Here is a 14,999-nt window from a genome sequence, read left to right as displayed (position 1 = left end):
TGTTCTTTTTTGTTAGACTTTTTTTAATTGTTAAATTTTCACAAACTCTTATCTTGGTTATCCCAAAATATTACAGTGAAAGTTTTTTTTTGTCTTTTGTAATTCACAATTTGTTTTTTTTAATTGTTCAGGATTTTTTACAAACTATCTTGGTTCTAATTTTAAAATTCAAACCACATTTTTTGTCTTTAAACTTCTGTTCTATAAAATTTTGGTTTAATTGTTGAAGTCAAAAGTCCCAACTAGATAAAGGTTAATGACCAATACTGTTTGTTAACGAGTGATCCACATATCTTGTAATTTCAAGTACATCGCTAGTAATCTGGTAATCAGGTCCTGTATGTATATTAGTATATCCTTTATTTAAACAAAATAAATAATCACAGTGGTGTCGCTGTCTGACTATTCTTCTGTTGAAGTTAGTGTTATTTCCCCACTGACATTTAAAAAAGCAAACTGGCCTGCTGAGGCTTTATGCAACCCCACCTGGAAGAAGTGTGATGTGCAAACCCAGTGAATCTATTGCTTATTTATTGTATTAGTTTCATATTCATCTCCCTATTAATTTTGTGATAAGTATATCTGCATATTTGTGGGGGCTTGATTGTCTGCATTTGAGCAGTATGTCAGTTTTGAAATATTTAATTTAAAGCAGATTTGTGGCTGATGTATTGCTTTTAAAATACTCAGGAGAGGGCCAGATCAGCAGATCATTTTGGAATCCTCAAACACCCTGCTAATTCCAGGAGACTAACCTCAAGCAATTGCTGTTCTAATGTCAGCGAAATGCACATTTTGAAATAATTTGTTTTATTTATTCTTTTAATAATATTTATTTAAAAATTCAGTAAGTCATGGAGTCTTATGGAATATATATATATATATATATATATATATATATATATATATATATATATATATATATATATATATATATTTGTAATATGTGGTAGAAAAGTATGATCCTTATAGTTTTCATATATAAAAATGGGCCCCTTTTTTATATTTAAAATATATTTTAGTCTGTAATCTATATATTTATTTTATATTGATTACAGATTAATGAAAATATATGGGGCACCATATATTTAACATAGAAAATAAATATATGGATTACAGACTAAAGTATATTTTAAATATATCCCCTATATTTTAAATATATAAAAAATGTGTCAATTTCTATATATGAAAAATATAAGGATCATACTTTTCTACCATATATTAAATATATATGTTTTTTCCATAAGGGCTAGTTTGAACTTCATAGTGTTGTAAACACATTCTTTTTTCAATTATTATAACCAATTTGACCTTGTTTGAAGTGCTGAGTTTTGCCGTTATCGTGATTTTTCCATTTCGGAGCTCCCTGTCTCCTGCTGGGTTACCTGAGCGAATCTTTGATGTGCATTTTTTATTTACATCCTAGAAATCAAATTCCACTCATCAAACTACTACTTGAAATAACTGTGACTTGTTTTCAAAAGAATGCAGGAATCAAGATTTACCTACTCACCACAATAGAAGTAACCTGTCATTCAGATACTGTCATTGATCAGTGGAGGACAATGACACTCTGTTTTCTTCTTTCTAAAATCAATTGTAATCTTGATACTGGCTCTTTATTTTTGACAGTGACATGATTTTGAAGTGTCAATGATTATTCCATAATGGAAGCAGCTTTTTCTTATTGAAGGTGTTGGGTTACCGTTCAGTACAGTATTTTCACACTGCAAAGTCCATTTGAGTTTCTCTTTCTCCTTCCTTGGTTCAAAAGGAAAATGAGTGATTCAGACATTTATAGGATTTGATTCAGTGGAACACATGGTCAAAATGTGATCCTAAACAGCAAAGCACATAGACATCTCTTAAGGCTTGTTCTGTGCCAACACGCTAAGTTGGCTAGATAACCCACAATATGCGTGAATTTATTTCCTAACATATTCAGTGTTTGGTTTGTGTACTTACTAGGTTTCACTGCTCTGCAGTGAATTTATTATTATTATTATTATTATTATTATTATTATTATTATTATTATTATTATTATTATTCTTCACAGCAGTGTCTAATAGAATACCCTGCACTGCAGAGCAAATTCAGCTGAAACAGGTGTGCTTTCGCCCGAACCTGATTTCAACATAAACATAGTTGTTTCATATTAAAACCTTGTGGTATGGGTTGCACTTTCTGATTCGTGATGGTGTTTTAATGTCAAAGGTCTGCAGATTGAATGTTCTTTAACGGTTTCTCCACTGTGTAAGTTAGAAAGCCACACAGGAAATGTGCGGTGTCAATGTGAGCGATTACCAGGAACGAGGGTATGACATGTGCATCTCTCATGAAAGTGCTATGTTCCAACTGTAAGGTAAAACTATCAAGAAACTATAGTTTATTAGACAAGCATTTCGGCTAGGGCCATCATCAATTTTTGCATTGTCAACCTAACAGTGTTTCACCATTTTATTTGACAAAAGTGACTGACTCCAAACACCGCTGCTAAGTTAGGGGGTTTGCAAACTAGACAGAAAGAAAAGCATACAGTTTATCTATACAGGACTCTAAAGACAACTACATATCTTTATCGGTCTGCAACGGTGTTCTGTTATGTGTGGGTATCCACTGATAAACGAGAGAGACACAGAGGTTGACGTTGAAACACTGCTCAGGCGTCCAGGTTTTGTTGCAGTTTCCACACAGGCAGGTGTCATACACACATGTACATGGGAATTATATAAAAATGCAAGAACAAAACACAGTGGGTTAAACAGCTACTAAACAAAAGTTTGCCAAACATCAGCCTAGCATTGCTCTTACTAAAAGGGAGGTCCCAAACCAGGAACCTCCTCCTAAATGAATCCCTGCTGAATCCCAAGAAACCCAGTATACACACGGTGGTCCTCGGTTTCAATGACCCCGGTATACACCTGGTGATCACGCGTATTTATTTCATGCATATTTGGTTCACTCACCCTGGTTTTACACACCATGATAAGCTTCAGGCTGGTAGATGAAGAAGAACAAAAGACTGGCTTTTCTGCCACTATTTAAAGGCATGTGGCCAGTGTTAGTTGATAATCAATTAGTCAATCAACACCTGGCCATCTGCTGCACTTGGATTTCAATTAGGCAGGGAACCTCCCAGCCCTACCATATCTAACACAAACTTTATTTTCAAAACACAACAAAACAAATATTATTTACAGTCATGTTGGGAAAACAACACTTTTTTTTTTTTTTTTTTACATTTTTAAACATCCAGTTTGATTTCTGCCTTACTGCTGCAATAGCTTAGCAATCAGGATGACTGCAGATCAGTGGGCAGCCTCCTTTTTAAATATCAAGACAATTGCCATGGAATGTAAGCACATTGTCATTTGATTGGGACTCACGTTCTGAAGAAATCAGACATGTACTGTCACCAGTCCTGACCTTACACTTGTATCTTCCACAGATCTGAGGTTCATCTCCAGCTCAGCGTTTGCAAACTTTTTATTTTAACAGGCAAACAAAAGCTTTAGTAAGGAATTACTCCATTGTAAGTAGAAGCCCTTTAAATAAGAAAAGTGATCCGTCCATTTGTGGTTTTTAAACATTAATACAGTACAGGGATGCGGTTTCACCCATTCCAGGTTTTGCTACTAGCTTGATTAACCACAATGTATATAGGTAAGGTGTGTTTTATTAAACTCATATTAAAACCAGGAATGGATCAAACTGTGCAGTGGGGGTCTTTTGTATCTCTTTTTAAAGCTTGTGTAATAAAAGCAAAGCATGAACTTAGTAAGTTTAACCCAAAGCATTTTTTTTCTGTTTCACAAAAAGACATATATAATAGTTTCGCAGGTGATTCTCAGGGTGTTTTTCCTGCGCTGCCTGTAATACAGCTGCGCGTGCAAGTGAATCATTGGAAATGTTTACTCTCTGCAGATACATTACTGCCACCTTAACTCTCAACCTGTCAGTATCACATCTGTGCATGTTATAACATACTGTACCTGTGCGTTAGCTGTTGTTTTTCCTCTATTCCTGGTTTACTTGACGAATTCAGAATTATGTGACAGCCTCAGAATTATATGACACAGTTTTCGCTCAGGTGACATCAATAAAAGCAATTTGCAAGCTCCTGTCATTAGAGTGACACAAATGAGTCTTCTTTTAAAGCACAGTAGTGTGCCACTTCCCTCCACAGCAACTGCAGAAGCGTGAAGTCTCTCAAAAAGCCATTTCAATGTGCAGAGCTAGAGTTAACTATACTTCACTCTGCTGAAACCTGTGGACGTAATCTTGAAATTCTGAAATCGGGAGCAAATTGGATGAAATGTAATCATGGGTGACCCAGTCGCGTTTGGCATTTAGTGCCTAAGCTAACCATCAAGGCAGTCTAGTAATCTTGCTGTGAGACCTGATTGTTTATCTGCATCTCCCATCAGGTTGGCTGCTCCCTCCTTCCAATATAAAATTGCTTTCTGAGAACCTTTTCGCTGTCCTGCATTGGGAACCTGCACCCGGACATCCTGCTGACACAAACTACACTGTGGAGATCAGGAAATTAAAGTAAGTAAGTTTATGAGGCTCCAGCCCGATTCTCCGTGTTAAATCACGGAGCATTCCTGGGAGATCTGTTGAAGTTTAACATCAGTAAGCGTGGCATACAACTCCTTGTCCACTCTTTTTGTGCAGTTTATATTCATTATCAGGGTGTTGCACACCTGATCTCACTGACTAGAATACTGTATAAATCATGTCTAGGGATGTCCTGGGATTCTGTTTTTCTTCTAGTAGAGCTACGTTTTCTTTATTTTTTTTTTGAGACTGAGGCCTTGTCTACATTAGGGTTTAGCAAGAAAACACAAACAGTAGCAGGCAATAATAATACAAGCACAGCATGTGTGTTATTATTGAGTTCCAAAGTCATTGTTTTATAGCAGAGTTCCAGACCAGGTTTGATCACTATTCATTTTATATGTACTCCTTCCTACAGAGAGGATCAGTATATTCAAGTTGATGGCTGCATTTCTGTGCCCTCCACACATTGTGACCTTTCCCTGACATGTGAAGACACCTCTGCATTGTACTTTATAAGGGTGAGAGCCACTTGGAATGGGAACAGTTCAAACTGGACAGATTATCTGCAATTTAATCCATATCAAGACAGTAAGTTTTCATCCCTTAACCCTTTCATCTTTCTATCTTCTTTTCATCCCCTTAGAGTAAATAGAAGGGTTCCGAAAAATATAGCATTACACATCCCTACATGTTGCTGCAACTGCTTAACCACGTCAATACCAGGACGTACACACGTATGTCAAATGAAAACCCACTGACAGTACCATGCTGTACGCGCGTACGTCAAGTTTCCCATTCTATTCTATGAGTGATTTCTCAGTCTAACATTCCAGGTTTCATTCTGTAAGGAATTCCAATTGGAATTGACATTTTAGAGACCTAATAATTGTGATTGTTCAACTGCTTTCATTTGAAGCCAATTGCTTAATAGCGACTTCAATTTAAGTAATATGTTGCCACTGTGAGAGGCTTATTTTAACAGAATACTGCTAATTGCAATTTTGATCAATGATGGCAAATGGAATTGGAATTGAAAAACAGGAATTTTGTGTTATTAGTTTTACTTGTTTAGTTGTAGTTTACGTAGTTTTTAGCAAAAGCTAAACATGGCAACATACATGGAGAGCGACATTTTCGCGATGAAGATTTCGAAGTTGGTTCGGAGGATTTCGATACCAGCGACAGTGATGCTGACTTGTCACTCAGCAGTGATGATGCAGAGGATGTGGAACCAAGAACAGCAGGGGACTGAGTGTTTATTACTGATCCCTACCATGATGGCAGACTTCCATCATTTGATTTCGCACCTGTTTATACAGATGTACACCCGTCCGTGGAACTTGAGAGTTTGCATTCTTCGTTGGAGTGCTTTTTGGCTTTTGTTCCTGAAAAACTAATCACCTACCTTTGTGACAGTACAAACAAAAGAGCATGAGCTTACTTTACAGGTAAGCCAATTGCAAAACGGAAGCTGTTTGTTTTGAAATGGCAGTGTTGTGATGAAATATTATCAAAACACAGTACTGGGTACAAGGCAATAAAGCAGGCGTCTGCGGCAGCCAGAACCATCACAATGCCTGCGCAAAGTAGCCCTACACACATTTGTGACTATCCCTCCAACACAAGGGAAGCAGAGACTGCAAAAAAAGGTGCAGGGTCTGCTACGAAAATGAAAACAAGACACAAGAAAAATGTGCAGTGGTTGCGAAGGCAACCTCGGGTTCTGTTGTATTGAACATTGCAATAAATGGCACAGTCGATAATGGCACACGTTTTGATGTTGTCTGATTTTTATTTGATAGTTACTGTTTACTGTTTATTATTGTTTTTTTTAGTGTTATTAGCAGTGTTTTTGTTTTCATGTTCAAATAAAAAAAAAAAATTAAAAAAATCTGTTTTTATCTCAATATTGAACATAGGTATGTAGTACACAGGAGCACAAAGGGTTAATGAAAAACACAGTTTAGGTTGTTTTATTTGTGTTTTATTCATCATATGTTACCATTTTATAGCAATTATAGGTTTGAAAACATTACTGGTATTATTTTCAAAACCTGGTACCTCGGAAGGGGTTTCATTTTTACATCTGGAGTTGAAGTGATTAAATAACTATTTTTTTCTTTTCATTGTTAACATCCTGACAACTTTTTACACTTATATCTTTAAACTTGAAGCTGACTGTAAAATAAGTGTAAAAAGTTGTCAGGATGTTAACAGTGAAAATAACAATGTACGTTATTTAAGCAGTTGTAGCAACACTATATTTTTCAGAACCCCGCTACTATCATATTTCTTTCATGCCATCTACCTCCAGCAGCAGGACCCCATCAGTCTAGCAGGTCCTAACCCTCTTTAACTTCATCTCCTCTCCTCCACACAGCTACGGTCAGCCCCCCTACCGTCTTCCTCTCTGCCCAGGGGAGATCGATCCGTGTTGACGTTCACCTCCCACGGACTCCTTTCAAACACGAGAACAGCTTGCAGTTAAAAACAATTCGCCACTTCTTTACTCTGAAGTGCACAATCCAGCTCCGCATTGATGACAACACTATACAAAGCACGGTAATTTCTAATTCATGTACAGTGTCACCAAAGAACAATCATACGTTTTGAGTTTCCAAAATGTATTCTATTTGAGAAAGTGTGTGTGCTTCTGTATTGCTTAAATATATATAGATATATATATATATATATATATATATATATATATATATATATATATATATATATATAGACACACACACACACACACACACACAGTATTGTGCAAAAGTTTTAGGCAGGTGTGAAAAAATGCTGTAAAGTAAGAATGCTTTCAAAAATAGACATGTTAATAGTTTATATTTATCAATTAACAAAATGCAAAGTGAGTGAACAGAAGAAAAATCTACATCAAATCAATATTTGGTGTGACCACCCTTTGCCTTCAAAACAGCATCAATTCTTCTATGTATACTTGTACACAGTTTTTGAAGGAACTCAGCAGGTAGGTTGGCCCAAACATCTTGGAGAACTAACCACAGTTCTTCTGTGGATTTAGGCAGCCTCAGTTGCTTCTCTTTCTTCATGTAATCCCAGACAAACTCGATGATGTTGAGATCAGGGCTCTGTGGGGGCCATACCATCACTTCCAGGACTACTTGTTCTTCTTTATGCTGAAGATAGTTCTTAATGACTTTGGGGTCGTTGTCATGCTGCAGAATAAATTTGGGGCCAATCAGATGCCTCCCTGATGGTATTGCACGATGGATAAGTATCTGCCTGTACTTCTCAGCATTAAGGAGACCATTAATTCTGACCAAATCCCCAACTCCATTTGCAGAAATGCAGCCCCAGACTTGCAAGGAACCTCCACCATGCTTCACTGTTGCCTGCAGACACTCATTCATGTACTGCTCTCCAGCCCTTCGGCGAATAAACTGCCTTCTGCTTCAGCCAAATATTTCAAATTTTGACTCATCAGTCCAGAGCACCTGCTGCCATTTTTCTGCACCCCAGTTCCTGTGTTTTCATGCATAGTTGAGTCGCTTGGCCTTGTTTTCACATCAGAGGTATGGCTTTTTGGCTGCAAGTCTTCCATGAAGGCCACTTCTGACCAGACTTCTCTGGATAGTAGATGGGTGTACCAGGGTCCCACTGTTTTCTGCCAATTCTGAGCTGATGGCATTGCTGGACATCTTCCGATTGCGAAGGGAAGTAAGCATGATGTGTCTTTCATCTGCTGCAGTAAGTTTCCTTGGCCGACCACCGAGTCTACGGTCCTCAACGTTGCCCGTTTCTTTGCTTCTTCAAAAGAGCTGGGACAGCACATCTGGAAACCCCTGTCTGCCTTGAAATTTCTAACTGGGAGAGACCTTGCTGATGCAGTATAACTACCTTGTGTCTTGTTGCTGTGCTCAGTCTTGCCATGGTGTATGACTTTTGACAGTAAACTGTCTTCAGCAACGTCACCTTGTTAGCTGAATTTGTCTGTTCCTCACCCAGATTTATTCCTCCTACACAGCTGTTTCTGTTTCAGTTAATGATTGTGTTTCAACCTACATATTGAATTGATGATCATTAGCACCTGTTTGGTATAATTGTTTAATCATACACCTGACTATATGCCTACAAAATCCCTGGCTTTGTGCAAGTGTACCTAGAAGAATTGATGCTGTTTTGAAGGCAAAGGGTGGTCACACCAAATATGGATTTGATTTAGATTTTTCTTCTGTTCACTCACTTTGCATTTAGTTAATTGATAAATATAATCTATTAACATGTCTATTTTTGAAAGCATTCTTACTTTACAGCATTTTTTCACACCTGCCTAAAACTTTTGCACAGTACTGTGTGTGTGTGTGTGTATGTGTGTATATATATATATATATATATATATATATATATATATTATAGATATTATGATATATATATAATATATATATTATATATATATATATATAATTAATATCGTTGCACACTGTTAACATACCATGCTTCTCAGTCTAATTGTTTAAGGAATCTCTCCTGGCATTTGATGAATGGAAAAGTTTGTATTTGCTGTAAATATCTGAAATTACATTATCCCCAAGATTTACATTTTAATTATGACTTCACTGTCCTTATTGTACCACAAAACAAAATGAACAACCCTCTCCCTGGAAGGGTAGCACAGATGTTTCACAGAGGAACGCATTGTTACCCTGCGGAGGCCATCAGGGTTGGAGTCAATTCCTGTTTTTCAATTTTTAAAATCAACTTCCAATTCCAGTTCCTTCGAAGGCATAATAATTGTTGTGATTGTTCAACTGCTTTCATTTTGAAGCTAATATAATTGACTGTTAGCAATGACTTCAATTTAAGCAATGAGTTGCTATGGTGAGAAGCTTATTTTAACAGAATGCTGCTTGTTACAATTTTGATCAATGATGGAAATTGAATTGGAATTGAAAAACAGGAATTTACACCAACTCTGGTGGCCATTTTGGTTGTTGTTATTAATTTTAGCACTTCTTTGTTCAAACATTTTCAGTGGAACTTCATTTTGAAAGGTTGCCATGTGTTAATAATGTACTGGTCTCTGCATTTTAAATGTATATAATGTGCTTATTTATCTGGTTAAAATTTCAGCCTGATATTTTTTTTTTGGGGGGGGGGGGGGGGTTGCATTTTATGAAGGGTTAGCATTACATAGCTACACACAATTTTTCAAGTATTTACTGACTGGTACTGTCAGTTTAGAGAAACTGTAATTAAAATGTAATAGTAGTGGCTATCTTAAATTTTGTGATAAAGAAGTTATTTATTTATTTACTTATTTATTTTTTTGGAGAAGGTGCTGACGAATATTTCAGACAACATGACCTATACTTTTGATGACTTGAATCCCAAAGACCGGTACTGCATTATATCCATGATCTCAGCTTACAAAGACAGTGACTGGTCTCATAAAGAGTGTGTCTCCCTGATAACAGAGCAGGGCCCATCAGGTAAGAGGATACAGGCTAATTCACAATAATAATGGCTATAGCAGGGTTGTCCACATCATTTGTTTCAGTGTACTAGTGGAGAAATTTCCTTCACTAAGCTCAGTGCATCTGACATAGAGGTCTTCATGGGTCCTAATTAATCAACCCAACCCGACCACGAACTGACAATTATTTACCTGACCCGACCCGATGTAAAATTCTTGTTATTAGACCCGGATCCGACCCGGCCCGAAAAAAACAGTGGCACGCTTTTCCTTTCCCCAGCTTAGTATATGCACTGTCTAGATACATCATTAAAGCCGTGTTTATTCCAGACAACCTGGAAATCTGGCTGAACTACAGACAGTGTTTATTCCATCATGAACTTGTAAAATTAAATATATAATATGTTTGTGTAAAAGGTACAAAGATAAATACATTATCTGAAAAACAAATTAACTGAAGTACGATCTCGTAAATGCATGATTTTATTACAAAATTAACACAAGAGCAAATGGAATTGAGATGGAAAATTTGTGTTTTGCAAAACTTGTTTTCCTTCTTTGTCCACAATAAAAACAAATGATTCCCACATCGTAGACTTGCATTTTTCTGTGAGCTTTTATTCATTGATTTCATTATTCATAAGTTTTTTTTTTTTCACATTGTTCATAAACAGATCTATTTCTCGACTTTTAAGAATGAAAAGAAACTCCTTCGATATGGATCACGTGTCTGCTGTTGCGCTCTGCAAGCCATGTCTTGTGGAAGCCAATCCATATAACAGTAATTATAAATGATTTTTAATACCAAAGAGCCTCTTTTAATAGCAATCGACAGTTTGTGCGTTACTGAGTAAACAAAATCGGACCCGACCCAACCAAGTGTTATGTGACAATTTTGCACCTGAAAACCTGTTTGGTACAGGGCAGGTCTCGGGTCCTCGGGTCCGGGTAGACTCGTGAAGACCTCTAATCTGACCCACTGCTAACTGCTAATTCCCAGGACAGTCTTGGGCAGGAACATTTTGATGACTAAACCAAAGTGTTTTCTGCTGTTTTACTAGTTCTGGGATTTACTAGTTACAAGCTCTTGCAGTGTGTAAAACAAACAAAAAAAATCAAAAATATGGATTGTAGCATACAACAGGAAATCAATCAGACTGCGGAGTTTGTCTCGTCTGATCCGAAACCACAGAACTCCACGTCTTATCTGAACTGAAGATAACCCTACCCCTAACCCTGAATCATTAAATGCACAGAGATACTTCTAGGTAGTTTTCTGTTTACGTGAGCCGCGATATTTCCCCACAGTCATTATTTGCGCATGGTTATTAAAAAACGGAAATGAAAAAAGTTGGGGTGGGGCGATCGGTCAAACCCAGGCAGAATCCAGTACATAAAAAAAGCACTTGAAACCCATACTGGTGTGGAACAATTTATTTTGCAGTTTTTATTCTTCTATGTTTGATCTTTTCAGTCCATCATTAATGCGTTTTCTTATTGTTTCTTCCAGTGTCTTTGCTCCTACTTCTGAGCGTTGTACCTGTGATACTTTTTTTCCTGGCTGTGGCTGTTGTCGTGTTCTTCCGACAGTACATCTTCCCCAGACGTTCAGAACTTCAGATTCCAAAAACCTTGGTAAGTATCAAACTGGCTCAGTGGATTATACCTGACTCCAGTCCAGATAGACATGTAGATTACACATGCCCACAATACAGAACACACACAAAGTCATGCAGTGATGAAATTGAAACAAGGTGGTGATAATATCAGTGCGGCTAAAGATAACTGTAGCAGCAGACATCTACAGTGCCGTCTAAGTCTGTTTACCTACAGACGCATCCATCATAAAAACAAAAACAGCCAGAGGTATGCAGCATCATGTCTACAATTCAGTGACTACTCCCAATTTAAATGCTCAACCTGACAGATCTTAACGGAGCTTTTAAATGCAGGGGTGTATGATAGGGGTGTTAATAGGTTTTGTTTTGTGCAAAAATATTTCTTAACTTTAGTTAACATCTGAGTAGTGTCTGATCAATAAAGCAGTTGTTTCCTCAGTATACATGAGAGCTAAAAGGGTCCCGTGGATACAGATCACAACATTAAAGAAATGGGGTGGTCCTTTGTGACGTATTGTCGGCATATGACATTTTTTATTTCATGAAACATATGCAGGACTTTATGCATAACTGAATCAAATTCAAATAATTGTCTCTTATTTACTTTTACAAGGAATGCATTCTTTGATCAGCCAGCAAGAAGGCAGCAAGTGTTAGAATGTGATAGCACCTGGCTTTTTAAAAAATTTACTCCACTGGCATACTGTGGAACCATTTCTGCCAGATGTCCGACAAGCTGTGAATCTAACTTTTCTCATTTTACCCACCAGGAGATTCTCATAGTAAAAAATGATTTGTTTGTAAACCTCTCCCCCAAGAGCATGGAGTGGGATCCGGTGGGAGATAACATCTCGTTCCTCTCCGCCCCTGGCTCGGGCTCCGGGACTGCCTTACTGGGCATCCAGGAAATCTCAAGTGACCCCAGACAAGCAGACAGTGGGGAGGTCTGCTACCACAGCAATGGCTTCTATGAGACACTCCTGGAGAATGGGGCCTTTACTGGGAGCGTCCTGTCATCAGGACAAAGCAGGGATCCAGACTACACACATGAGGAGGGCTATTCTGAAGAGCAGCTGAGCACCACAGCAAATGCATCTGAATTCTATTCTAAAACAAGCCCCTATGGAACAGAGAGTCTCTCCCAGGGCAGTGTCAGTGCTGAGGAGTCCGAATTCAGGAAAAGTCCAGTGCTAAGAGCAGAAGTCAAAGAGCAGCCAGCTGGCCCTGGTTTAGACGCCAGACCCCTGATCGATATCCCTCTTTACTCTGTGAAACTGTCAGCCACCAAGGGGGTGGAGCTGTTCCTAGGAGGCATATCCCGTGCCTCTGCTGCTGAGAATAGTGCCAAAGTGCAGCCTGGAAGTTTTCATTGCAGTAGAGATGGGGAAGACACCCCTAGCAGTAAAAAACAGCAGCTCACCCTCACTCTCCCTCAGCTGGACTCCAGCCCTGTGCTGACGGTTTCACAGGCCTCTGAGATGTACCAGATGGATTCTAGGGTACCTGAATCAGAGACGTGTGGGGAGAGCCAGTCCAGCACAGTTTTGGGGGACCCAGCCCATGCAAGCGGGTATGAATGGCGCCCTTTTCCCTCTGAGTATTCCCCCAGGACAGGGGTAGTGTTGGGGTCAGTTAGACTGAACACCTTTCAATTCCAAGACTGGGGGATGTGAGTGTGCCCCTAAATGGCTTGCTCATTGCTTTTTCTGTCTGTAAAAATTAGTAAAACGCCAAAGAGTGTCCTGTTTTAATGATTTACTGTTCAACCAGGGTACTCCAACTAAGACAATGTCTCAGCAATTTTTTCCACCCCAGCTTCCAGTTGTAATACAGTGCATTCCATAAGTATGGGAAGCGTATTCAATTGAGTGAAATGTTCTGTGTTCACCACTGTACTCGATACATTGAAGAACTTGGACCTTTTGAAAAGGGCGATCATATGGAACCTGCTTCATTGAAATCATCTGCATTCACATACCACTGCCCAAACCTCGTCTCGCTTGACTACCTCAACATTATTACTAAGTAATATTCAGATTTTTAAAAACAACTCAGCCAGTCAGAAAGCTACTGCCAGTTATTAACCATCAGTAATAATTGCAGTAGTTAATCATGTGATGCACGACAGATAGGAACTATTCTAAACATTTCTAAACGCCCTCTTTGCCTGGAATCTTTCATCACACTGTATTCACACCTCCATCCATTTCTCATAATCCGGTCCTGAAGTAACAGATTAGCGGGACTTTCTGAAGAAATTTATTTAGAGCTGAATCAGTTTATAGCCTCATGAATGTATTATACTGTATTTGCCATGTTTTAATGTATTGTGCGTCTACAGTATGTTTTGATCATTAACTTTCAAAAACCTGGCTGACAGATGTCTTCCAGCAGTGACTTTGTTTATTTGCAAGGAAGCTGTTAACAACTGATATTTTTTCTGTCTATCTCTATATCTCTCTATCTATCTCTATCATTAGCTCAAAGAGCCAACTACCAAATGTTTCTATATGTTGTACATATCTTTCTCAAGGGAGGGTGTGTTTCAATCAAAGTACTGGAGGTATTTATAGGTTTTTGACAGCATGGCAACTACTTGTTATTGTTTATATTCAAATCCATGATTTATTCTTACATGATGTAGTGGTGTTCTATATATCGTGACATCATTTTTATTTATATCTTTTATCTGTATTAATTCTAATTAACATTATTTTATATAAACTTTTATATTGTCATGCTATGTTGGCTTTGAGGATCAGCCTTGAATTGACCTCCTCAGCGCATCAGCATGCACAACTTTGGAATGAATTTTGTTTGTTTATTTATTTATTTAAATGTTATATATTTATTGGAGTTAATTAATTAATTATTTTCTGTTCAGCCCCACTGGCATAATCATGTTCAGTCTATCCATTTACTTTCTTTTATTCTTCTATATGTCGCATTCTCTAATTTTAGCTGTTCTAATACTACAAACTTAACATCATTTATGTCATGTCTTTGACTGGTCAAGTGCTCACTTTCTTTTGAGCATATTCTTCATATTCTTATTCCTAGACCCTTTGGGATTGCCCTTTTAGTGTGTATTGGATGTGTAGAGCACATGTGTAAATACTGGTTCATGTCAGTAGGTTTACAGAAGAGGCCAGTCTCAATTGAACCTTCTTCAGGTTTTACCATGATATCTAAAACATATTTATTTTCTTGTTCATCGAAGGTCTACCTTAATATTACTGTGTATTTCATTTGCCATTTTATGTGTGTGGACAAGACACATTCCAGCACTGTGTTTTAACCTGATACTAGGGCAAATGGGGGCTTGACCTGATATTAGGTACAGGTCCTAATAAAGAAGCCAGGA

The 14,999-nt window shown here is 37.8% G+C and overlaps 1 protein-coding gene across 2 annotated transcripts in view; it reads left to right on the top strand.

Annotated features, from left to right (window-relative positions):
• LOC121294631 (interleukin-10 receptor subunit beta-like) overlaps positions 1–14,258 on the top strand; it is a 15,934-nt gene extending 1,676 nt beyond the window's left edge. The window contains exons 3-8 of one of the 2 annotated variants that reach the window (XM_041218548.1): positions 4,429–4,552; positions 4,980–5,152; positions 6,945–7,126; positions 9,879–10,032; positions 11,527–11,651; positions 12,454–14,258. In XM_041218548.1, coding sequence (XP_041074482.1) covers positions 4,429–4,552; positions 4,980–5,152; positions 6,945–7,126; positions 9,879–10,032; positions 11,527–11,651; positions 12,454–13,308 — 1,613 coding nt within the window. In that variant the 3' untranslated portion in view covers positions 13,309–14,258. Of the gene's footprint in view, positions 1–4,428; positions 4,553–4,979; positions 5,153–6,944; positions 7,127–9,878; positions 10,033–11,526; positions 11,652–12,405 lie in introns of both variants that reach the window. The other variant, XM_041218538.1, reaches the window with a different exon arrangement.
• Positions 14,259–14,999: the final 741 nt, after the last annotated feature.

The sequence above is a fragment of the Polyodon spathula genome, chromosome 2 (assembly GCF_017654505.1).
Source record: "Polyodon spathula isolate WHYD16114869_AA chromosome 2, ASM1765450v1, whole genome shotgun sequence".
NCBI classification, from domain to species: Eukaryota; Metazoa; Chordata; class Actinopteri; order Acipenseriformes; family Polyodontidae; genus Polyodon; species Polyodon spathula.
This window is presented reverse-complemented; position numbering and strand designations above follow the sequence as displayed.